A 24,866-nucleotide genomic window follows, 5' to 3' on the forward strand; every position below is an offset into this window, starting at 1 on the left:
ATTTAAAAATAAATGACTTCGATAGCTCATGTGTATATGTGAAAAATCCATGATCTGACTAGTGAACTACTATAGCATTTTTATATAGCTCATGCTCAATACCAGATCAAGATGAGTTAGAAAAGTATGTTCGACGAGGATAAACTTTGTTAGACCCGACCAACTCGTGGATGGTCAAGGTCAACCTATCATACTTAAACATTAGCCGCTGCTAGTGTATTCTTAAGGGGGGAAATACAAAAAAGATAAAGCAAGTAACATGAGGCCGCACGACGGCCCACCAAGTTTCCCGGCACACGCGTAGGTGGGGCCACAAGTCGTCGGTACAGTGCGTGGGCTCATCCCACAGACAGGTGGGGCCAGGAAAGCCCGCTTCGGATCAGGAGATCGGCAGTGCCCATGCAGCCTGGCGTGGGCCCACCCTGAGCTGTCTTCAGCGGATGGAGCCTACTTGGCGAGCAGCCATTGCCTGCCTCCTGCTGCAGGTAGCTCCTAGCTTACCGGAGTAGTGGGGTACTGGGGTTACCTGATTTTCTCCGTATGCATCTGGGTGGGATTTAGTTTGGTGCTTTGCTCTAATCTTCATCATGCTATGAAAATGGTAAGAGGGACAGTCCTGTCGTGCCACCATTTCCTTCATAAAGAAGTACCGGAGAGAACCGGTAGAGAGCAGGACCAGGATAGAGACATGTGTTGATGTTATATATAGCGGAAAATGGAAAATGCCGGAAGGTCAATTAACCAGGACTTAAAATGACGTTGGTACACAAGCTCTCTCCAACAATATGAGGTTGGTCCATAATTTTGATAGTGCTGATGGACAACAGTACACAGGTAGCTACCAACCTACATATATTGCAATTCCGGTCACGAGGTTGTGGTTGCTTCCTCCGTACTAACAACCAAACTAATCTAAAAATTAATTAATTAATTTCTCCTAAATGTCGGATACTTCAGAACAAAGGGAGTATTAGGGTCTGTTTGGATACCTCATGTTAAAGTTTAACTAGTGTTAAAATTTTAACACTCTCAAATGGAGTGCTAAAGTTTAACACATTGGGGTGTTTGGATGGTGTGCTAAACTTTAACACCTTTGATGGGAAATGACTCTATTGCCCCCTCATTTATGGCCGGCGGAGAGAGAGGGAGGAGAGAGAAGGGGGCAATGGTGGGAAAAAGTGAAGAGGGAGACCACTTTTAACAAGTTTAACAACTTTTAACACCCCCTTGAGGTGTTAAAGTTTTTGGGGTGTTAAACTTTAACACCTAAGTTTTAACACATCTGTTTGGATCTCAAAGTGTTAAAAAGTGTTAAAACTAGGGTGTTAAACTTTAACATCCTCAATCCAAACAGACCCTTATTCACCTCTATAGTTCGTGATGTTGAGAAAAGACCGGGGAAGCAAACATTGTAGTTCATGATTTTACCCCCAAAGAATGGCTACAACATCATCAACCACAAAAGCTGAATACTCCTGGAATTCACCTTTGTAGTTCATGAACTAACATCCAGGATCATGGCCTCGTCAACTCCAAAAGCTCCCTTAAATTACCCATAATACTTAATTAGGGAGAAATAGGAAAAAACCCCTCCAACAGCTCCCCTAAAGACAACAGAAAAATACAGCGATGCGAATCCTGGATCCATCGCTCTGCAAATTTTTCCAAGCCTTCTCCTCCCCAGTCGCTCCACAGCTACGCGCGGCGATCGCCAAGAGCTTGAGAGTTGGCTTGTTTTGAAATATTGGAGGTTAGTTATTGGAAATCTGTCGTAGGATGATACGATTTTCCCATCTCTTTGGTCCCATCCTGCTCACGTTTACTTGTTTATACCTAGAAGAAAATCATCTAACTGTGCTATCCATTGATCTAGCATTAAAATGCGAGAAACATATAGAACCAAACCAACCTAACATGATCTCCAAATTGATCCCGCATCGAAGCAGACAATGTTCACAAATAGCAATATGAAACGGCAATTGACGTCTCTCTCCCCCCATTCTTGACCATGATTCTCCTCTGAAAAAACTGGAACTTCCCACAACGAAACCAGAAAGTTTACCAAAACCATCGAACATACCCGCTGGCAAATACGGAAACAGAATCGACATGTTCCGGGACGCCGCAGGGGCAAATCCGTCCAAGAAAACCCAGAGGCCCATTTGGATACGTGCGCCTATATACGAAACCGGCAAAAAAGAAAAAAGAAGAAGAGAAGAGGGCGGGGAACAATCGAAGAAGCGCGTCCCCCACCCGTCTCGTGCCGTGCCTCCTCTCCCTCTCCCCGCGGGTCTCCTCCGCCGTCCTCCTCCTCTCTCTCCCTCCCCCACGCCACCACCACCACCACCACCACCCACACTCCACGGCACTGCACCAACCGCGCGCACTTCGCATCAATTGCCCCTCCCCTCGCCGCGCGCCGAAGCTTCCTTTCTTCCCTGGGACACTATCGGAAGAAGCGTGTCGCTCTCACGCTCCATGGCGTCGGTGATGCACCGGTCGAGCTCGGACGGCGGGTCGAGCAGCGGGTGGTCGGACGCGGCGGCGGCGGTGGCGGCGGCCGCGGAGGAGCGGGCCGGGTGGGAGGTGCGGCCGAGCGGGATGGTCGTGCAGGCGCGGGAGGACGGGCCGGGCGGCGGGGCGCCGCCGAGGCCGCCGCCGCCGGAGATCAGGGTGCGCGTCAAGTACGGCGGCGCGCGGCACGAGGTCTCCGTCTCCCCCATTGCCACGTTCGGTGAGTTTTCGTGACAGCTTGTCCTGGCTCGTCTTGCATTGGCTTTCGCTAAAGCCGCTTTCTCTATCTAGAGTAGTAACCGCGCTTGTGCCTAGTTGATGCTCCATTAACTTGGTTCCCTGTCGTCGTCGTCGATCGATGCTTTGCTTTCGCTGTAGATGAGACAGAAACTGAAAATTCGCTCGTCTTCTTTTCATCAGACTTTAACTGCATCTTTTAGCGCGTGATGTTTTTCCCTTCCTCGCTAGGGCGGGTGAAACCGGAAGGTAGAGCCGTTTGCTTCTTCGCTAATCGTGGCGATTAATTAAAATGTAACCTAATCAAGTAGTTGAGAAAACTTTGATTTTCCTGTTTTTCAAACTCCCCATTTTATTTGTTGTAAAAGTTGACCTCATGATAGCTTAAAACTCCTGTTGGTGTAGAATCGTGGCTTGCACGAGATATTTTATGACAAAAATCTGCGCTCTTGATTTTCAAATGGCTTTTAAAAAGATCGCCATGAGCTCCGGCGGTGCCGCGTGGAGGAATTAACCCCGCCGCGATATTAGGACAGAGACATCATCATCCCCTTTTCCTACCTGTATCATTTTCTTCGCAGCATCTCTCTTCTTATTCAACAGGAAAGAAACAAAAACGCCAGGAATATCTCGTACATGCGTGCCACATGACCTGCCGAGAATTTGCTTCGTGAGGCGAAAAATTCTCTGCTCCAAAATCCAAATCCTTTTCTGTCCTTGACCACCGTCTTCAGTGCCCATCACGCAGCCCGAGTAATTCACGAGCGTGCCTGAAAATTTGCAAACCGTTGGATTCTGAAACTTCCATAAATCCGTGCTTATGGAAGTGGTAAAACAAAGCTGAGTTTACTCACCGGAGCCGTACCGGAACGATTCCTTCCGTGGAATCCCGGCATTGCCTGCTTCAACGCCGATGCAAGTGCGGGGTACTTAGTCGCAGATCACGAGGCTAATTAATCGATCAGTTTAGTGATCAGTGAGGCTTGCTTTGCCCTCACTTCGCTGGAAGCACAGCATTATTCGGCACCGGCAGTGACGGACGAAGAGGCGCCTTTCCTCTCCCCGACAAAGCGACGGGGGCGCTGCCAGTGCTGGATGCGGGGAATCCAGGGGCAGGATGGGCTCCCACGTGTACGGACCGGCCATATCGGACGGTGGTGAGGTACTCTGGAGTCGAGCCATGACACCGGCACGTTGGAGGTTTTTTTTTTTTGACTGGTTTGTCCCGTTGCACCGACACCTTTGGCCGCAAGTGATCGCCACGCTGCTTCGTTCACCGCGTAGACTGTTGTGTCCTGCAGAGAATGGGGGTAGAATTGCTGTGGGTGTTGGGAGTCGTATGCGCTGCACGTTCTAGCATCCTCTCTCGTTGAACTTGAACCCATGTGTGTTATCCTTTTAAAATCAGTGCAACCTTTATTTTTTGGTGGAGGGGAGTGGAAATGGTCTTGCAAATTTGCAGTGCTTCTATAGTGCTGCCATGTTGCTAAAAAGCTCAAGAAAATGACGTCCCCAAAACATATGCTGTCTATGGCTATTTTTTTGTGATTTATGCAAAAAAGAAATTGCAGATATTTTTGCAAAATTTTGGCTCATACAGTGTCAGTCCTGCTGGTCGCTGGGATCTGCTACCATGTGCCACAGAATCCATCGTGGGTGTTAACCATCACCAGCAGAGCAACAAGTACCGAGCAATGCCTGCCGCTCGAACATTGATCGCACGCGTTATAATATTAGCACCAAAATGTTGGTGATGAGCAGTAGGCAGTGGTTGCAGGTCAGGAACAATCAGGTGTAGGGCACTGTGCTAACCAATTGCGCCATCCGTACCGTCCGTGCGTGCAGGGCAGCTGAAGAAGCTTCTCGCGGCGAGGACGGGGCTGCAGCCGGCGGACCAGCAGCTGACCTACAAGGGCCGGGCGCGGGGCAACACCGAGTACCTGGACGCCTGCGGCGTGAAGAACAAGTCGAAGATGGTGCTGGCCGAGGATCCCGCCAGCCTTGAGCGGCGGTACATCGAGCGCCAGAAGAACGCCAAGATCGAGAGCGCCAACCGCGCCATCGGCGCCATCGCGCTCGAGGTCGACAAGCTCGCCGATCAGGTTAGCATCGCCGTTTCACTTCCATCACCGATGGCAATGTGTCAGTGCGAGATCATGAGCTTTGCAGGCTGCTAAGATAATGGCCTTTTCATATAAAGAAAATAGAGAATGGTTGTTGTTTTTGTGGGAGTCAGTGCCGAATCCGTGCTGCTTCGGACATGTAAGCATGGGGGTTGGGATGGTGCATTGAATGGTGAGTTGAGTATCCTGTCCAAGGAATTAGGTGAGCAAATTGATTTTGCATGAATGGATGTCCTGCCGATGTGGTCATGTAGAGCCGAGCAGTGAAATTCCCACATGGTCCCCGAGCCCATTTACTAGAATAGCCATCCGTTCCAACAGGGACACAGCTTGAATCCCTGACAACGATGCGCTCCTGCAGGGTATCATTCATTATGTTGCTGTTTCTCTGATGAACGGTGACGTCATTCTGGTAATGCTGATCAGGAGAAACGCTTCTCTTTCTTGTTCGTAGGTAACCAGCATCGAGAAATCGATTTCCAGAGGGAACAAGGTTGCAGAGGTGCAGATCACGACGCTGATCGAGCTGCTGATGCGGCACGCGGTGAAGCTGGAGAGCATACCAGCAGTCGGGGACTCCTCTTCGCAGAGGAACATCCAGGTACACCCACACTCACTGCAGGGATCAGGCTACAGATTGGCATGAGCATCCAGACCTCAGTTTCAGGGGCACCGTTCTATTGGTTACAGTAGCAGTGTACCATTGGTATCAATAGAAAATGATCTGGCCTGCGAGTGGCCAATGCAAGCAGTGTCACGACAAGCAGTGCAAGTGTTCATGAGATGGGACTGCAGCTAGCTGTCTGTCACCTGTCGCCGGATGGTGAGTGAAGCGTCACAGGTTTCATCAGCTTCTTTCTAGAGAACAACTGGTCCAGGCGCAAGAATTCCACCCACAGCCTTTTCCCTGCTGCAAGTGTAATGTCAGTCAGGCATTGCCCCTCGGCGCCACTGCCAGCAAACTTTGCTCCTAGGCTGTTCTGTCAAGAATTCAGGTCCTGGGCAATGGCTTTATGAATAAAGGATGTGCCTTTTAGGTTTACATACAAAGAGTGTATGACAAGAAACGCAAATTGCCACGGCAAGATAGCTACAAGCTGGTGCCTCGTGGGCATAGATGATTAGAGATATAAAAAGTGCAAAGACTTTTATCATGGTTGTGATTGTGATAGTGTCTTCATGCCACCTCAAGATTAGGAGGGGACAGTAGTTTCTTTACTCCTTTTCTCTCTGAAACTGAAACGATGGCATACTAAAAAAAGGATCTCATTCAGGAACACTTATACTACTACAAATGAATGATCTCTTGCGTAAATACGCAATGCCTCCTAATTCTGACATGCATAGTATGTGTTTTTGCAGGCGAAACGGGTGCAGAAGTGCGTGGAGACGCTGGACGTGCTCAAGGTCTCCAACGCGCGGCTGCAGGCCGTCGTCGTGACGACGAAATGGGAGACGTTCGACGCGCCGGCCACCACACAGTGGGAGCTCTTCGACTGAAATTCGTCGATCAGTAAATTAAGAGGATACGTGTATACGTGCGATGTGTGTGTTCTTTCCGTGTTGTTTCATTTTTGGTGCCCAACTGCCCATTCGTTGTGATCGTGGTGAGCCGCTAGGTTAGAATGTTAGGAGAACCAAACCCCACTTATTAACTGTTTGTAATCACAGCACCATTCCTCCCCGCCGGCTGTAGTCGATTGGTCGGCATAATAAAGGAAAGCATCACCGTTCTTTTTTTATATCGTACAGAGTCATCCGCTGACGGCAGAGAGTGCGTGCGGAAAAAAAAAACTCTAAAGATTTGCATGAGAAGAAACGGTGAACGGCAAACTGAGCACAGTTCAGCTGCCATCAGCGGTCTTCAACTTAGCACTGGTACTCGTATTTTTCTGAATTTATTTTAGAATTTAAGAGTTCAGACACCGAAAGCCTACCTCATCGGTGGCTCTCCCGAGTGCGCGAGATGCGGAGGTCAGCTTCTGTTTACAACGCATCGCATAGTAACAAGAACTCGACTGTTAATTCGCATGGTGAGGATGCATGAATGCGGCAATATAAAAGGGGAATTTATCTACAAGCAATGGTAATGATTACTACTTTCTCTGTCCAAATTGTAGGTCATTTTAGCATTTGTAGATTCATAACTTTTAATATATATTTAAATATAAATATATATCCAAGTGCATAACAAAATCTATGAATTTAAAAATATTAAAACGATCTACAATTTGAAAATTTGGAACAGAGGGAATACATTGTTAAGATAAAAAAAGAACAGATGCGACATCAAGGTAAGCATAGCTTTATTCTTTTATTGTTGTCCAACCCCTTAAGAACTCTTGAGATGAGCCCTTGCAGCAGCGACACCACCATCAAACTCGGTCAGCGGAACAGTAAAGCCTTGAAAACAAAGGTTATATATATAATATATATATATATATATATATATATATATATATCATTATATTATCTCATGAAAATCTACAAAAACAACTTGTGCATTTCTTACTTGATGAGGACAAATAAATATTGGTATTGAGCGTGCTTCAAAGAAACATCACAGTGTTAGATACTTACTTACGCATTTCTCTCCCTTTGGCACCCGCTTGTGGCAAATGTGCGCAATAAAAACAATTTTCTCCACATCTATTTTCTCCTCGTCCTTAGGGGTGATGAGACGACAGATACAAGCCATGTCCACGTCATCTTTTTCCACAGTCTTACGACAATCAGCCTCCATATGGATAGGTTCGGGACCCCTTTTTATGGTTTTCTTGCATTTCTCCATAAACTCAATTTTTTGCTCGTAACAATCCTGATCACCTCGAGTCTAGTGCATGGTAAAAGCAGCAAAAACTGAAACAAAGATCAAAAGCTGAATGGTTACTTTTGTAGTCACCATGTGTACTAGTATGATGTTGATGTTAGTACGGCTTCTATGTTAGCATACTCCCTTTTATAGCATATCACAAGCCAATTATGAACACAAATTAATGTTCAAGAATCTTCATACTGATACAATATCATTACAATTGAAGTTATAAAGAAAAATAAATGTTTATACATCCTTGAACAAATTGGTAACACTTGCATTAAATTTAAGTCATAAAACAAACCAGATGTTCATGAATCTTTGAATAGATAGGCATAGAGTTATGGATCAAAATGTTTTCATATCTTAGAAATTATTCACATAATTTAAGACTCATTTACTTTCATATCTCTTTAATAGCACAACATCCAATACCAAACTCACTTTTCCTATAAATTGATATCCAAGAATCTCTACACCAAAAGTATTGCAATAATGTACAAGTTCAAAAAAAAATTGTGAACAACCACGCATAGAGCATTAAAATGAAATATTTGAAAAACAAATGTTATATTGACCTTGTAGGATGTGGCCGTTGTTCATTTGCTGCACGACTTCTCTTGAGATGATTGTGCAGAACTGATGTCCCTTTACTAGTCTCGCATCCAAGCACCTTCCCGCAGTAATTACATTGTGCTTTCAAAGGCTTTCCGTCAGCGCCTTCCTCCGTTATCGTGAAATCACCCATGCCTTTGAACTTCTTTAGGATATGCCAGTGGTGTTCCTCGATGCATCTGCTTCACTTTCTACATGAATATCCCTAGCAATCGTACCTGTGCCAAAACAAAATGCGGACTAGCTAGAACAGGAAAATTAATGGTGTCGCGCGAGGAGCTTTATTTTACTTCCATCATAAAGCATCGATGTGCATAACACAGAGAGTCGCAACCAGGGACGGAGTTAGGGAGGGGCTGGCAGGGGCCATGGCCCCCCTATGCTCAAAACATTTGCACTATATGGCTGTATAAAATTGCTCAAATTTGTAGTATTTGGTCCCTTGCATTCAATAGTTTGTAAGCTATAACTTGCTTGGCCCCTCTAATGCTGTAATCCCGGCTCCGTCCTTGGTCGCAACATATACATACCTCCCTTGACTTGGTGCTGGAGCCTGAAGCAGTCGAGCTCGTCGACAATATCATCGGCGTCATTGAGCAGTGACTTGAGATGACCGAGCGACAGGCCCAGCGGCCTCCTCTCAGCCGCCCTCCCCTTTCTTCGTCCACCGCCACCTCCATCTAGGGGTATAGAGCAGGGTGGTTGGGGCCGTGGGGCTCAAGCAGCCCCCCCCCCCCCCCCCCCCCCCCCCCCCCCCCCCCCCCCCGCGCTTGGACAATGGAGCTCCCCTTAGCCCCTCCATGATTTTCTAGGAAAAAGGAAGAAGAGAAGGGAGGAAAGGAAGAGGAAGAAGAGGGAGCCTCTCCTAAGCTCGTGAGCTGCATCCGCTTCTGATCAGGCTTACAAAGAATCGAGCTTAAATACTATATAACTTTGAATTAAATATATACAGGGTTGAGTTAGATTGTGAAGGAGGTATGATGATCATGATCCATTATCAACCCTACCTCCGCCTCCCGTCCTCGTCGATCTCTTTTTTGATCCCTGCCGGTGTCGTCGGCAAGCCCAACCTGGTGAATCCATGCCTCCATCTTGTGGGCTGTGTTTCTGGCAAGAACTCCGAGGAGATGCAGTTCCTCTTATGCGATTACATTTGAGCGAACCAAATGCATGTTTCTCTGTACGCTGCGCCGAGCTTTATAAGCGCGATTAGGTTATTCTTTTCGGACAATTATGAGGCGAACCACATGTGCTGCATCGGATTTGCTTGTGGAAATGATGGGAAGAGGGCATACTCCGGCGTGGTTACATTTGGACTTTTGGAGCATTGATTCATGGCCTTGTTGCAATGGTGCCTCCTAAATCTGACTGGCTTTTGCAGGCGAAGAGGCTGCAGAAATACGTGGAGTGGAGACGCTGGACGTGTTCAAGGTCTCCAATGCACGGCTGCGGGCCGTCGTCTTGGCCACGAAAGCGGACTACGGGAGATCGTTCGACGCGAGCACTCCGACTGAATCGACAAGTACAGCGGCGAGAGCATGGTCCTTGGCAGCAAAAGATGGTTTGGCGCTTTGGTAGAGGCAACGATTCTGTATCTGGGCCAAATAACAGTTTAGAGGTATGCTCTGCAGTCTGCACTGACTTTAGCACTTATTTTGAATTAGGAACCATATCGTTATTACAACATTGGGCTATAACTGATCAGCAGAAATTAACCTTTGCACGCAATCGTCCCCTCACGAAAAGACTTGCATTGACACAAGTTACAGAAATCTAGCATATACTGATGTCGTGAGTTGAGAAATTACAATCCTCGCGGACGACGGTACGGCAACGTCTTTCTGTGCCAAAACTTGCTCGTTATTCATTTTCAGAGCGGCGTCAGGGCCGTGAATCTACTACTTAAAGCTTGCACGTCATATGTCCGTGGCAGCATCTACACAGTAGGAATCAAATCCGCTAGAAGAAATAACAGCACCTCCAACCTACTCCACAATGCGACTTCAGGGATCAGTGTTTCTACTCCAGAATTCTACATCTACATTTGGTCCCAGTCAATAGAACCGTTGTTCTCAAAATTGTAGGAAGGTTGCTGCAGGCGGTTGCGGCCCAATCTGCTCATCGTGGCGAGGCCTGAAAGCAATGCATATAAATTGCGTCAGAAAAAATTAGTAGCAGTTGATAAGCAGAGCAATTGCTTTTCTTCTAATTGAAGGCTAGTTCTGAGCATATACAGCTGATACCCGAGTAAAATTGGCATGGCAGATAGAAGACATTTCATATAATTTTGGCAAGACATGTCTTTGATAACTACTAATTGGTTTTTACTAATTTTCATCTGTTATTTAGTTCCAATGAGCATGACTGTGTCAGACATGTAAGAGTATAGAAACAACCATACCTTCGATGACTTTGTAAAGCGATGACCACCACCGGTCAGCTGGGACCTGATACTGATTTAGGGATTCATCAATTTCAGAATTGTGCTTCCCTTCTAGAACACTTTGCAGAGTGATTACAGCATCCTTTGTTCTCCTGAGGATATTATTTCCCTCAGCAGCTTCTAGGGCGAGGAGGTCACTGTGTGATGATGTGAGGCTTCTAGCAAGCGCAAATTGGGCAGCTTCTGCCCATCGATTAGAAGCCACCCATCTCCTTTGAATATCTTGCAGCTTGATTTCTTCTCTCCGTGATCTCTCCTCTCCACTTCCGAATACAAGACTCTGTTGATCATTTTTTATTCACAAAGAAAGATGAGTTAGCACACCTCTGAAGCCAGTGATGTAGATTAGCACAAAAGGGCACGTACAGGATTGCATGCACACATGTTAGTTCTTGTCACTGACACAACATGGCAAGATTAGCAAAATGAATACAATATTAGATGCAAAGTACCTTGAGATATTCTGCGTTGCTAGGTCCTGTACTCTGCACCATCTTGGAGAAAGCACTGTCCTCATTGCTCAGAAGATTCTCAGGTGAGTCAAATTCCAGAACCTGAAACACAACATTATGAAACTGAATGCCAACAAATATAGTGATGGGACGAAGTGTGCTCCAGTTTTTAGGTATCTCACTGATGAGAAAAGAAATGATTGATGCTTACACAGCAAATAAAGACCTGTACATCACGGACAATATATGACGAAGGAAGCACATTACCAACTACAAACAGCGACATCCAAATTATGAGAGCTACTTAAGCTTCTTTAGTCCTGATTTTAGTCTTTTGAAAACCTAATAACTAAATTCACTGTGATTAAATTTAGTAGTTGTTCGGATTGATAAAGAAATGAAACTAAAATGGTCTAACAATTAGTATCTATCCAAAATCTGCAAGTACTGGTAACTTTAAAAGTTGCAATAATCAGCACATGATATGAAAATACTATACATACTGACACTATAAGAATCAAGCACAACAACAAAAAGACAAAAGGTTTACTGCAGAACATACCTGCCCAGCACTTAGAATAAGCAACCTGTCACAGTCAATGACAGTGTTCAAACGGTGAGCAATTATGAGCATTGTGCAACTCTTGAATTCTTCTCGGATGGTTTTCTGAATAAGAGCATCAGTCCGTACATCAACTGCTGCTGTCGCCTCATCAAGAACAAGTATCTTTGCTCTTCTCAGCAGCGCACGAGCTAAGCTCAACAGCTGCCGTTGTCCAACACTAAAATTTTCACCAGCTTCAGAAACCTGTGCCAATAAAAAAAAGCTCAAACTAGTGAAAACTTTCCGCATTGCTCATTCTGGAAAAACGAAGATCTTTAATACATATGCAAATAATTTTATTCAGGATTACTTTCTAGAGCGCAACACAATTATATTGTTTAGTAATTCCTTCTATAAAACAAAGTTTCTTTGACATCAAATATTCATTCACAAGTAATTAAGGAAGGTTAGAGTACCAAATGCTATCACATGCCAACTATGGCATCTGTACAAGCATACATCATTTGTAAAAGAAAACACAAGCGAGAATAAATTAATGGCCATGAACTTTTGGCATAAACAAAAGTATGCATGCTGCGTACCTCAGCATCTAGTCCAAGAGCATTCCTCCTGATAACATCCTTTAGATGAGCCCTTTCCAGAGCCTCCCAGAGATCCGCATCGTTGTGCTCATTAAAAGGATCCAGATTAAATCGAACAGAACCTGAAAGGACAAACGTAAACATTTGCCACATAAAAGCTAGAAATAACAAATTTACATACAGCACCTACAGTGCCAACATTTATTTTTCAGTATCATACCTGAAAATAGAACTGGTGCTTGTGGTATTATTCCTAGAACTTTGCGCAGGTCCCAAATTCCAAACTTGGAAGTGTCACAATCATCGATCAATATCCTCCCTCTTTCAAGCTCCACGATACGAAACAAAGCATTGAGCATGCTAGATTTACCAGCACCTGTTCTGCCAACTATTCCTACTTTCTCACTTCCATTAATAATGAAAGATATGCCATGAAGAACAGGAGGAAGTTCTGGTCGATATCGAAGAACGACATCTTCAAACTTGATGACACCTGATGATGGCCAACCAGGGGGTGGCCTATGGTCCTCAATGACAGGGGGAGCTTCAGAAGGCAACTCAATGTATGTTCCCACCCGTTCAACAGCATTTAAACTATTTTCAGCAAGACTAGCAAGACGAAGGACAGCTGTGAGCAAATTGGTAATATTGAGAGTGTAAGTAAGAAGTAGACCCATTGTAGATGCAAAGGCCTTCTGATTCTCTGCTCGTTGATTTTGCATAACAGCAAAAGTTGCTGTGAACCATATCATGATGCCACCCAGTGTTTCCAGACGAATAGCTAGCCACCTATTTGAACTCATGTTCACGAGTGTGAACCTAATGTTGTTGTCCATTGATCTCCCATTTATGTTTGCCATTCTATCATAGGCTTTATACGCACGGATTGTGGACAGACCATTCAGAGCCTCTGAGAACTGAGCATACACGGGAGACCTGGTAATGGAATCCAGACGCTTCACCTCGCGAGATGTTGTCTGAGATGAATACATTTACAAAGTGTCAACAAGGCAAAAGGTAACGATAGATTCCTCTATACTATTGAGGAAAGAAATCATTTGAAAATTTTTCCTTTCATACATGCCTGACTGTTCTAAGCAATCATGCTACTAGTTTCATGCAATGTAGAGAGCTGAAATTGTTTGCTTTAGTGGTGACTGGCAGAGCTTATTTCTAGGTGAGATGGAACTTCGGGTCATGTTGGTGCTTATTTTTAGCATGTGTTCCACAATAAAACTTTGATTTCAGTCATATATAATGTTTGATTGGCATACCTGGTAATAGAGGTAAGCTGCATAAAACAAAATCAGGAGCGGCATGATGGCCCAGAGAGACATAGTGCTGACAAATCCGATGAGAACAAAAGTTGAGAGCAATTGAGATATTTGTGCCATAAACATATTGACAAAGACAGCAACATTCCTGTCAACGTCACCCAAATCCTTTGAAAATCTGTTGATGATCCGTCCAAGTGGGTTGGTATGAAAAAATACCATGGGAGCTCTTAATATTGACCGAAGCATGGCATCATGCAGCCTTTTTGCTGCCCGAAGACTTGATATAATCAACCAGTAAGAGTTTGAGAGAGTGACTAGAACCTAAAGCAAAAGATTTCACTTTATTAGCAAACAGACACAAAAGAGAGCACAACATATTAAAGAAGTAAACAATGGGTATAAATACCTGTCCGAAAGAAAGAATTCCATAGATCAAATTGTAGTAACCAGGGCCATGAATTTTCAGAGAACCCTGATCAGTCCAAATGCTCAACCATGTGCTACTTGAAATACGAAGAACTTCAGTCAGTGCATAGCAAAAGAAGAGTATGGATACCACCCACACCCCTCCCAGTGCATTTTTGTAACTGCAAAGATAATGATACTGAGTAAGCATATATTGCAGACCACCATGCTCAGTAAAGACGCTTTACAATATTAAGAATGCCTCAAAGTATCAATGAATATTCAAATATTAAACACTAGTTACAATCACATAAAATATTATCTTTTACCGTGAAAGGACCTTCGCACTGATAACTCCTGTTTCCCTTTCCTCTTGCTTAATAAGAACAGATTTACCCGGTTTTGTTTTATTAGAATCATCCTGGCTCTTCTGCGAACCTCCATCAACTATTACAACATCCCCATTCTCAGTTTGTTTTGCAACATCCTGTGATTTGCTTTCATCCTGCTTCTCTTCTACTTGTTCCTCCATTTTCCCAGCATTTTCCATAAGCTTCTTGAAGAGTTCGCCGCTGTTGCTAAGTTCATCAAAAGTGCCCTCCTCTTTAATTACACCATCATGAATCAGCACTATTTTATCGACATATGGCAGAAAATGCAGCTGATTGGTAACAAGAACCCGTGTTTTATGCTGTAGTTCTTCTTTGATACATTTGTCAAATACCTGCACATGTACTCATGTCAGTGACAAGATTCTGTAGTAGCACATGTATAATAAGGAAAATTTAGGAAAAAAACACTGCAGAAAGCTTAATTATTTTCTAACAGTGGAAACACAAATTGCGGCCACTAATCTCAGACAGTGCTATGTGTCAATACTAACCCATATGATGTGACACATGGAACATCCACAGAAGCCCATTTGATATCAGTTGTATAACTATTTTTCAAGTAACTCTGTGAATGGTTGACTATAATCTATTGTCAGGTTGCGATGAATTTTGGATGGTTGTTGATTTTCAAATTATACTTTGCACAAATCCATGTGTCAAGGGACATGAATTATTAGTAAATCTGGGGTCTGGTCTATAGGCTCTGTGGGGAAGGGTCAATGTCTTCCAGACTCACTATGCTTCCTAGATAGATGGAACCTAAAAATAAGGATCAGGGACATCTCATGTAGAAACATCATTTCCAACTATCAATAGCTCATTGTTTCAGTATGTGAGCATAGATCATAAAAATAGGTAGTATAAACAAGATGGAATATAATTGATAGTGAATGCACCTGACGGCCAACATGGGCATCTAATGCACTGAGTGGATCATCAAATATGTATACATCTGAATCCGAATACACAGCTCTTGCCATTGAAACTCTTTGCTTCTGTCCCCCACTAATATTAACTCCTCTTTCACCAATCTCTGTGAGATCGCCTCCCTGATAGCAATCCATTATTCATTAATTTGCAGCAGAAAATTAAAGCACCATGCACCAATATTAGGAAACAAGAAAGGTGCAACTAGATTACAACATGCCAAATAAAGGAACATGTTCCCAAGGAAGCTCCCTCTTTATCAAATGAAACCTATAGTTCCAAAATTTTCATCTGCACAGTGAAATTTGAATACTTGTACTTACTGGGAGTAGGTGAAGGTCATGGCGCAATGAAGTTACATCTATTGCTTTCTCATAGCGTGGGGCTTGAAAAGGAGACCCAAACAATATGTTGTCCCGGACCTGTGAGGTCACAGTTAGATATCTGCATTAGTTATAGGAGGTTCAGCTCAGCAGAACTAAACAATGGAGAAACTCACGGTGGCATTGAAGATCCACGAAACTTGAGGAACATAAGCCACCGATCCACGAATGACCACTGAGGTATCTGATCCCGACACTGGTGGTATTTCTCCAAGCATGGCAGATATGAGAGAAGTTTTACCCTCCCCAGTACTTCCTACTATTGCAACTAAACTTCCAACAGGTACATCCAGATTGACATTTGATAAAGTTGGTCTCTCAGCCTGCCAACATTTAAAATCAGATGGAAAAAGGTAATGTTAACATCTTTATACTCATCTTGAAAAAAGAAGGATATCTCGACATAAGACTATAAGAGATAATAGAGATCCTTCAAACACGCAAGAAGCTGCTCACTAGGTCGCTAACCCAGGCCTATTAGGCCTGGAGGTCTTGGTCATGTAGTTTTGGTTTGTGGCGTGTTTTTAGTTTTTGTTTGTTTCCTGTGTGTGGGGGTGTGCTGTGTGCTAAGGTTGGGAGCTTTTTCTAACCTTTCTGTACTTTCGTTTTTTCTCTCTCAATGAAATGACACGCAATTCTCCTGCGTCGTTCCAGAAAAAAAAAAGAGATAACAGAGTCCTATTATGTACTAGGAATATATCTACAGAAGTCATCTACTTTTAGCTATCTTATGAAACCAGTGGGCTATACAGGTAACAAATTTCTCTCTCTTGTCCTGATCACTCACCCATACCCATGAAGCAGCTAGCCAACAAATCCTTCGATTCACTGACCACTGCAGACCCAACAAGAAGAGAGTTGTGCTAATGACTTGATTTCAGAAGAAAAGAAGTCGACTACTATAAATCCTAGGGCTGCAGTTGCAAGAGTGAAAAATAAGCAAATGCAAGTGGCAAGTAAAAAATATGTGAAACATGAATTTACCTGTGATTCCCATGAAAAATACCCATTCTTGATAGAAATGGCCGGAAGCTCAGGATCAATAGGTGGATTTGGCAGAAGCAATCTCTCTTCAGCCAACAGGAGATCTTCCAGGCGCTTCAATGATACCTTGCAATTAACCACCTGTTGAATTTACATGAAAAACAACAATGGTAAGACAACTGTGCAGTAAATCAAGCCATCATTGGAATGAATCAAAATTCCATTCCAACTATTTAGTTAGATAAATTTTCTAAGCCAAAACAATTTAGCTAGATAATTTTTCGAAGCCATATGAACAGACAATAAAGGGAAAATGAATGACCAGCTATCTAAGAATCTAGTAATTATATTCAGAAATTGGGATGCTTTGTAATTTCCAAGTAGCTTTACAAATAACTTATAAAAGGGGGGAAAAACATTAGCCTACACACCTGAGTTATCAGATTCGGCAACATGAAAAGTGGAAACCTTAAGACTGCAAATAATGAAAGAGAAGTAAACGCCTTTGCTGGTGTCAAGTCACCTCCCAGTAGAGAATATACACCAAATGAAACAACAGTGACAATAACCGGGATACTGTTCAGGATAAAGCTATTCAGCTGCAACAAGCAAGAAAAATGATAAAGAGTAAGCGCAAAGGCAAAAATATGGTGCAAAATAAAACTTCTCACGAGTCAAGTTATGTACAAAAATTTCAATTTTTAAACTAGTGCAAAAATATAAGGAATATACCGCAGCAAGCAACTGAGCCCTGCGGAACCAAGAAAGCTCATCATCGCGGATGTCCTGCACCTTCGACTGGAAGCTTTGCTCCCAAGCATAACACCTAACAAAATAAGTTTTTGAAAATTAAAAGAGTTATAACCAAAGCTAGGTGTTAGTAATAAAGAAATAAAAAATGAATATAACATACTTGACTGTATCCATAGCAGCTAACACTTCATTCATGAGACTGATTCGCTTGTCGGTCCTTTGCAACCCCTCCTTGGTAAGTTTTTGCATTTTGCTGATGATGACTGTCTGAAAAAGAAAACAAATACAGAAACGATAAACCATAAAAGTCACTGTTGAACTCTGAAAGCAGTGAACTTACAGAAACTTCAACAGTCACAGTTTATTTGGCAGAGATGTGTCAAGTTTACAAATAGAATGTGATAAAGATGATACAGCTAAAACTGCGTTATGACCTTAATTGGGAAAAATATAGGGAGTCAACTGAATAGATCCATCGTAAAATTTTAGTTCCAAGACCAGTTCATCTATATATAATGTGAAATAACTACTGAACAACCACAGCTTCAGGTTATTAATTTTTGGTAATTGTAGAATACTGGATAGAACAAGTACAGGAACCATAACCAATGGTTTTTCCATAGAAATCTCAACGTGATAACAAATAAATACTAATTGATTTTTTTTTCTAAATAGGAGCTGAACAAAGTCATATGGAAGCCCCAACGAACATGTGCAATCCATAAGAGTCTACCACACCAACAAATAAATCAAAAGCTCACAGCATAATTACAGGAATTAGAAGAATGCGTATATGATGAACATCTTTTCTCTAATAATGCAGCAGCCAATTCACTAGTAACAATGGAACTGTCACTAAAACAGACAGCATAGGCACATATAGACATGCAACATAAGAAATTTCAGGATTGCAAGTTCACAAAGAGAAATGTACCTGAATTGGAAACAAAAGAACCAACATGAGCGCACCAACTAATGCTGCAGGACCAAGCTGTGCATATAGAAGGATCATGGAGATAACTATGCGGAAAGGCGCAGACCATAGGCTGTGAAGCTGCTGGCACACTTGCTGCAAAGGTGCAAATATAAATTAGAAGGATTGAAAACAAACACACACGAATGAACAGGATGCATAGTATTGACACACACTTCTCCCTCCTTCCTAACAGTGAGCCAATCTAATAACACAAATGCGGGTACCTGAAGGGACTCAGCGTCAGTCGAAATCAAATTGGTAATCCTCCCAGAAGCAAACTTCCTACGACTATCATTAGTCAGTCGCAAGGACTTGCGGAAAACAGCTGCAATCTGTGTGACAACAAGAGGCTAAACTTTGTTAAAAACTTTGATGACCATACATAGAGGAATAATAGAAAACAAGGTGGAGACCTTATAGAAGGGTCCATCTTCTAGATGCTAAAGCAAATTTCATATAAAAGTAAAACAATAATTAATGTAAAAGGAAATTTTGCAACAAATATTCCCCATTCTCTCACTAAATTCCCTACAACTATCTGTTAGGGCTACTTTGCTTAATATGGTATACATGGCCCAGTTGCCTATTCAACTTGCTTATTATCTGACATATCAGGAATTGTAATCCCAAGCCAACCATAGTTTCATAAGTAGAAGAGTGATCTCAAGAAGGGAACAAAAGATTCCATGGATGCCTGCTGATTGCATAACCTCTTAACAGAAGGGAAATAAAGTTCTTGATATGCAAGAAACACGTACCAATGTGGACCTCAACCTGAAACCGACACGCATGACATTCTGGAAGTACTGTGCCTCAGCAAGAACTCCCAGTGACTGAAAAATGAAGCAAAAGGATTATTCAATTTTGAATCACAAGTACCACAATTGTTGCTTAGAAGTTCAAACACACTGAAACAACGAAGAAATGCAGTGCACAACATGCAAGAAACGAAAATGATCCGTACCACTCCGGCAAAGATTGAGAAAGCGTAGATGTACCCGCTCCAAGATGGATCACCCTTTTGCATAGACTATCAGGGAAAAAAAGAGTTTAGTGGTGAAAAGGGAAAAAAAAGAAACATAGTGTAAGATTTGCACAATCGCATGGTCTATTCTAGAATCAATGCACTTACTAGTCTGTTATCGACAGTTACAGGTGATTAATGAAATGGAACATATTAGGATAAAATGAGCATTTCCATGTTATTGACATTGGAATGTCACAAAATGAGAAGCAATACCTCTAACAACAGGTTCAATATGAGTGGACCAACAAATTGAGAAGCATCATTGCCAATCTACAAAATTGAGGGAAACATATGAGCTGCTGAGAATAACACATAATGTTTATAATGGAAAAAATATGAAAAATAAAAAACAGGGAAAATCGTCTAATGAAATGATATGGACAAAATGCTGACCTTAAAAAACCCTCCCAGCCAGAACCTGAAAGTGAAAATGATTAATCACTACATGCACAAAAATCAAATCAGACATATAGGTATCAGTGTACAATTGTTCATACCTTCCCCAAAGGCTGCTGTGAAGAGCTCGTAACAGCCAAGGTTTTGGTTTTCGAAGCTCATCATTCCAGCATTTCTGGAATCTGGTATAGGATCACCTTGTTAGGATTTGCAGGTAACAGTCATTTCAACAAGTAGAAAGGGAAAACATACCGGCTATACAAAGTTTCAGTCTCATCCCAGGTGTCTAGTTTCCAAATATCCTTATCTGTGATGGGCCTTTTATATCCTTGTTGCATTAGAGGAGTCATCCATGAAAAGAATATTCCTAGCAAAGTAACACGATATCAAAATCTGAAATCAAACAGGGATAGAAATTTAATTATGTATGTATCGGATAATGTGGAAGAATTTCTAATCACTTACTGGAAAATATGTTGGCATGTCTCTCAGGGCAAATCTGCTCTCCACTAGGAAGAGGTTCATAATCAGTATTGTCGACCAGCTCCTCATTCCTGATAGGGGTATAACCCGGATAAGGATCCAAGCTAGGCAGATAAACCACCATGAGAATTCCAAACAAGAACTGTACAAAAAAAAAGGTTCAGTATATGGCAGAGATAACACCAAAATATGGTTATAGGACAACTATGGAAATGAAGATGCAGACCTGGCATACAATCTCACTGCAGTATAAGTAAAAGATTGAACTGCATAGGGAAAACACCAAGTTAGCCTATATGTAAATTTCTTAGTGTGATAAAAACTTTGAGTCATTGCAAAAATAGTTTCATCAACAAAATAGATGTTACAAATGTACTGTACCTCGAACTGTAGTACTGCCTCACTGAGAGCACAAGATTAAACATAGCAGCTTCCCCAATCAACACATAAATGACCACAAACCGGATGTACCATCTGAACTCATAGATATAAATTCTTGTCTCCAGAAGAATCATTACAAGCATACAGCACCAAGCAGCAGACTCAATGATCAATGAGACGATCTGTAGAAAATGCAGATTTTTAAATGCCCCAAAAGGCCATTAATGTACAACTGTGCAAGTGACTGTGTAGTGCTTTGTTAGGCCCATGGGTTAGAGCCCAAGAGCTATGTCGGTGAGTGTATAGTATATGTATCAAGAGACACAAAGAAGCAATAGACTTCCAGACTTTTCCCAATCCTCTTCAACAAGAATACATAAGTAAAGTTACACTGTGGTTTACATAATTCCATAACAACTGAGGAACTGCGTTCAAACTTGAGTTATGGTTATCTATGTATCCGCATTTTCTGTATATCGCAGTTAACTCTTATTACTATCATTCACTGGCAACACAAAAGTAGAAGAGAAAATTAGCTTGCTGCCATCAATAAGTATAAATGGGAAAGCTCCATCTAGTGCGAGGATTCAAGGGGCCACATTTAGTTACTTGGATGGTATTTTCCTACTTGGTGATCTTTGCAATGGAACTGAGCAGTAGTACCCCAAAAATGTATACTACCAGTACTTGTGAGATGCGCCTACAAACACTGACTTTCTATAACTCAGCAGAAAGTAGGTCCTACAAAGTACTACATAATAGCACTCAGTAAATATACTTGTAACGGGTGCAATAATCTATCAACATGTAAAGTCAGAACTTGAAGGTAGCAATAATGTATTAGCCCTCTCACCTCAAATGGAGCAAGACCCGGCTGCCCATCCAAGTTCATGATGGAGGTACCAGTGGCAATCCGATACAGCGGCTCTGCTATGCAGTACACCAGTAGCAGCCCAAGCAGATAGTTGTAGTACGGTGAACGTAACTTGTATCGCTGCACTCTGTAGTCCCTCGTTGTCCTCCATATACGATAGAAGCAAACACCAAAGAGTGCGAGGTGTGAGATGCACACCACCAAGGTGTCGATGCCACACGGAGTGTAGGGGCCGAATGCATTCTCCACCACATGCGACCAAGCACCATGCTTGACCGGCTGGCAGTACCAATCCATTGGGTCAAACCCCATCTGGCCCCTTCCACTTAGCAAACCTGATCTTCACACAGTTCTGATGCCCCCCCTGAATTCAAGAAGTGAAACAAGAGAAAAATTCAGTAAATCAGCACTGTAATTCAACATCAATCTACCTGAAAATGTTCGTTTCAAAAAAATCTACCAGGAAACTAGTCTACTAACCCAAAGGTCAAGTAGGTACAAACGCTTCGGTTCCTAACCACTGTAACTCTGATAATTTCACCTAGCAAAGACATACACAGGGGCAGACTCATTGTTGGCATGGAGATTCAATTAACACCAAAAAAAATTGGAAAGTAAACTACGCCTACCTTAATCGGGTACAACCGAACAAGTGTGGCTCAACTTAGATGGATAGGTACCCCTGAGGAGGAAGAACAAGAAGAAGCATCACCCAATCAAAACAACAATGAATGGGATGGACATGGGAACCACGCATCACACGAATAAAAAACAAACAGAACGGGCAGAGAGAACACACGTACAAACAAAGCTAGAATTACTTGCCAATTGCAACCAAAAGGGAGAAACCAAAATCCACGAGCTGATGGATCCCCAGTTCCCCACCCCACTAGCCTGACGGAAGAGCGGTGCTGCAGCGTCGCCACATGCCCACTCCCACTACAACAGGCCAACCACAAAAAGGCAAAAGGAGATACTAACAACGAGGGTTTATCATCATCCCCCGACAGAAACGAGAATCCGCACCCAATGGCCCAGCCTCGCGAGATCCTCCCGCGAAAAGCTGCCACAAAAGCTCCGAAAGGTAGGGGAAAAACTCGCTCGCAACTTTTCTCGGTAAATTTTGCGAAGTGGGGGGTTATCTTCTCCGCTCGCGCGACGCCCAACGAGAGTCACCCAAACCACACGGGAGCTACGCGACAAGGCATCGAAATCAGAGGAACGCGCGCCGCGGAAAAAATCCGAAACATGGCTCCGCGATCGGAGGACCCACGGGCGGGGGGAGGGGGCGGGGGCGGAGAGCTCACCACGGCGGCGGATCAACTGGAGCGGCGGAGGCGGAGGCGGAGACGAAGTGTCAGCATCCCTCGCGGTGGCGAGCTGTGGACACCTCTCGCCTTCGTGGGAAGGAGAGCGGTCGAGAGGAGGAGGAGATGCGGAGTATACTAGTATAGAAGAATGCTGAAGAGGTCTATTTATGGGTTTGGATTCGAACACGCTGGCGCTACGGGCCTTTGGGGTGGGGGGCTACTGTATTTGGATTCTTCTACAGTCCTTTTTGGGGAGAGAAATATAGTGATTTGTTGGTTTCGTCATTGGTGATGTGTCTGCTATCAGTTCTCAGCCGCTTGCCTTTTTTTGTAATTTTCTGCATTAGCAGTGTCCTGTGTAGACCACAGATCCTGGGATGATTATGATATTGTGGGCATATCACCTTTGTAAAATTTACATCGAGGTATGCTAATGAATTCAGATTGGTAACTTAGGTCCCGTGACGTGTCTGGTGGTAGTAGGTAGAAACTAGAAAGTACTCCAAAAGGTCTTATTTAACAGTTGGTATGCTACTTTTTCACTTCTCAGACCAATATATTGGTGGTTCTTTTTTTTTATGGTTCTTTTTTTTTTCAAAATACAGTACACTGCGAACCAGATTATTCTTTCTGGTTCAAAATATAAATAATTGTAGTCTATTGTAACTTCTAATTGAATATTGTTAGCCTTGATAAAATCTAGATAGATTTAGGTCCTGTTAGATTATATAAACTGAATTATGGGTCATGAGTATTATGATAAAAGACTATCTTAGAACCACAAATAATTCGAAATAAGTTAGTCTTAGGTAGCTTATTTCAGATTATTTGTGATCCTATGATGATTTTTTACCCTACTACCCTTAGACCATAATCCAGCTTATATAATCTAGGAAGGAATAAACAGGTCCTAAGGTTCATGCTACTAGGTTTGTTATAAAAAGTAATTCCATATTACATAACCCTCTTTATTTGAAATGGTGTATTCGTGAGTGGTTGTTCAACCGAGTCTTAAGCATCCGATCACGAGACGAGATACTTTGTGTAACATAGCCTATGTCGGTCTAAATAGAGTAAAAAGATAGCACAATAAAATCGGACTAGTGCAGGGGTACTTTTACATAAACCTGATGCCGTCTTGGACCTTTTATTGTTTATCAGTTCTTGAGTAGCGCTACCCTCAAATCCTGTGATGGCCGATGGGGCCTTTTTCCTAGCTCTACTTCTCCACAGCCGAATTTAAAAAAAAAATAAGTGGTTTTGGTTTGCAATCGCGCCCACGCGCGAGATTCGGTGGCTGCTTTGAGGTTCGGTACGGAGTGTGGACGACGTCACTGCTGACGAGCGGCCAATCGGTGAGGGACTGGGACACTGGCGCAGCAGCATATAGTCAAACAAAGAGCTACCGCGAGGCCCCATGTTCTGGCGCACTCCGAAATTGGCGGACACAGGGTTGTTCCGATGTGATTTTGCACGACACAGTTCTGGACTCTAGCAGTAGCAGATAATAATATTAAACGCAGGAAAAAAAACATATATTGCAGCAGACTAGCACCTTTTGTTTTTCTATTATATTTCGCGGAAATAATTTGCCTGTAGATGTACTACCCCATCTTTAAATATGACATTTACAACAACCTAATTAGTTTAAAACGAACTAAATTCGCTGCCTTGAATGTCATATATACGAGAACAGAGGGAGAGAAAGACCAAGTGAAAAAATGTCAAGGTGGTGTGTCTACTTACTAGAGCTGATTCACGGTGTCTAGTGTTTCAGGTCACATCTGAAGAAGGAAAAGGAAAATAAACGGAGAATTCCTAGTTTGCAATACCGCTTAACAAACAATCCCCCAATCCATCAAGTTCCGAGGAAATATCTAAGTTCAAAAATCAATAGCAGTGTACAAGCGTGGAGTCAACATGGGATACAGCGTACTGCACGACCGTACGTGT

The 24,866-nt window shown here is 42.9% G+C and overlaps 2 protein-coding genes across 5 annotated transcripts; one reads left to right on the plus strand and one right to left on the minus strand.

The window, feature by feature from the left end:
- Positions 1-2,205: 2,205 nt before the first annotated feature.
- On the plus strand, positions 2,206-6,616 carry LOC117865553 (BAG family molecular chaperone regulator 1). The gene is made up of 4 exons (XM_034749773.2): positions 2,206-2,734; positions 4,597-4,853; positions 5,329-5,475; positions 6,237-6,616. Exons 1-4 carry the CDS (start codon positions 2,479-2,481, stop codon positions 6,372-6,374), a joined length of 798 nt encoding a protein of 265 aa, XP_034605664.1. The 5' UTR covers positions 2,206-2,478; the 3' UTR covers positions 6,375-6,616.
- A 3,424-nt stretch (positions 6,617-10,040) lies between these two features.
- Positions 10,041-23,071, minus strand: LOC117862412 (ABC transporter C family member 2). Of its 4 annotated transcripts, none has more exons than XM_034745877.2 (31): positions 22,911-23,060; positions 22,233-22,285; positions 22,084-22,144; positions 21,583-21,967; positions 20,730-20,911; positions 20,575-20,614; positions 20,331-20,490; positions 20,118-20,232; positions 19,967-20,047; positions 19,863-19,887; positions 19,683-19,739; positions 19,407-19,472; positions 19,201-19,275; positions 18,667-18,774; positions 18,401-18,535; positions 17,627-17,733; positions 17,446-17,539; positions 17,145-17,312; positions 16,714-16,854; positions 15,846-16,052; positions 15,670-15,768; positions 15,316-15,468; positions 14,357-14,751; positions 14,029-14,209; positions 13,620-13,943; positions 12,566-13,322; positions 12,346-12,467; positions 11,762-12,007; positions 11,200-11,301; positions 10,706-11,027; positions 10,041-10,437 (listed from the first exon to the last, which is right to left on the minus strand). In XM_034745877.2, exons 4-31 carry the CDS (start codon positions 21,913-21,915, stop codon positions 10,343-10,345), a joined length of 4,890 nt encoding a protein of 1,629 aa, XP_034601768.1. In that variant the 5' UTR covers positions 21,916-21,967; positions 22,084-22,144; positions 22,233-22,285; positions 22,911-23,060; the 3' UTR covers positions 10,041-10,342. The 4 variants fall into 4 exon arrangements, with proteins under 4 accessions (XP_034601768.1, XP_072151337.1, XP_034601769.1 ...); XM_072295236.1 differs by lacking the exon at positions 22,911-23,060 and adding an exon at positions 22,429-22,561; XM_034745878.2 differs by lacking the exon at positions 22,911-23,060 and adding an exon at positions 22,407-22,541.
- Between the last annotated feature and the right edge of the window lie 1,795 nt (positions 23,072-24,866).

Source organism: Setaria viridis, chromosome 7 (assembly GCF_005286985.2).
Source record: "Setaria viridis chromosome 7, Setaria_viridis_v4.0, whole genome shotgun sequence".
Taxonomy (NCBI): Eukaryota; Viridiplantae; Streptophyta; class Magnoliopsida; order Poales; family Poaceae; genus Setaria; species Setaria viridis.

What these genes read in the sequence shown, in the direction of transcription:
- LOC117862412 (XM_034745876.2), bottom strand. Translation starts at nt 21,915, where the DNA reads ATGGGGTTTGACCCAATGGATTGGTACTGCCAGCCGGTCAAGCATGGT. An exon ending in GGCTGGGAGGGTTTTTTAAG is followed by an intron (nt 19,740 to 19,862) that starts GTCAGCATTTTG and finishes TCAATTTTGTAG; the next exon opens with ATTGGCAATGATGCTTCTCA. An exon ending in GCAACGCAGAATATCTCAAG is followed by an intron (nt 11,028 to 11,199) that starts GTACTTTGCATC and finishes AATGATCAACAG; the next exon opens with AGTCTTGTATTCGGAAGTGG.
- LOC117865553 (XM_034749773.2), top strand. Translation starts at nt 2,479, where the DNA reads ATGGCGTCGGTGATGCACCGGTCGAGCTCGGACGGCGGGTCGAGCAGC. An exon ending in TCGACAAGCTCGCCGATCAG is followed by an intron (nt 4,854 to 5,328) that starts GTTAGCATCGCC and finishes TCTTGTTCGTAG; the next exon opens with GTAACCAGCATCGAGAAATC. An exon ending in CTTCGCAGAGGAACATCCAG is followed by an intron (nt 5,476 to 6,236) that starts GTACACCCACAC and finishes GTGTTTTTGCAG; the next exon opens with GCGAAACGGGTGCAGAAGTG.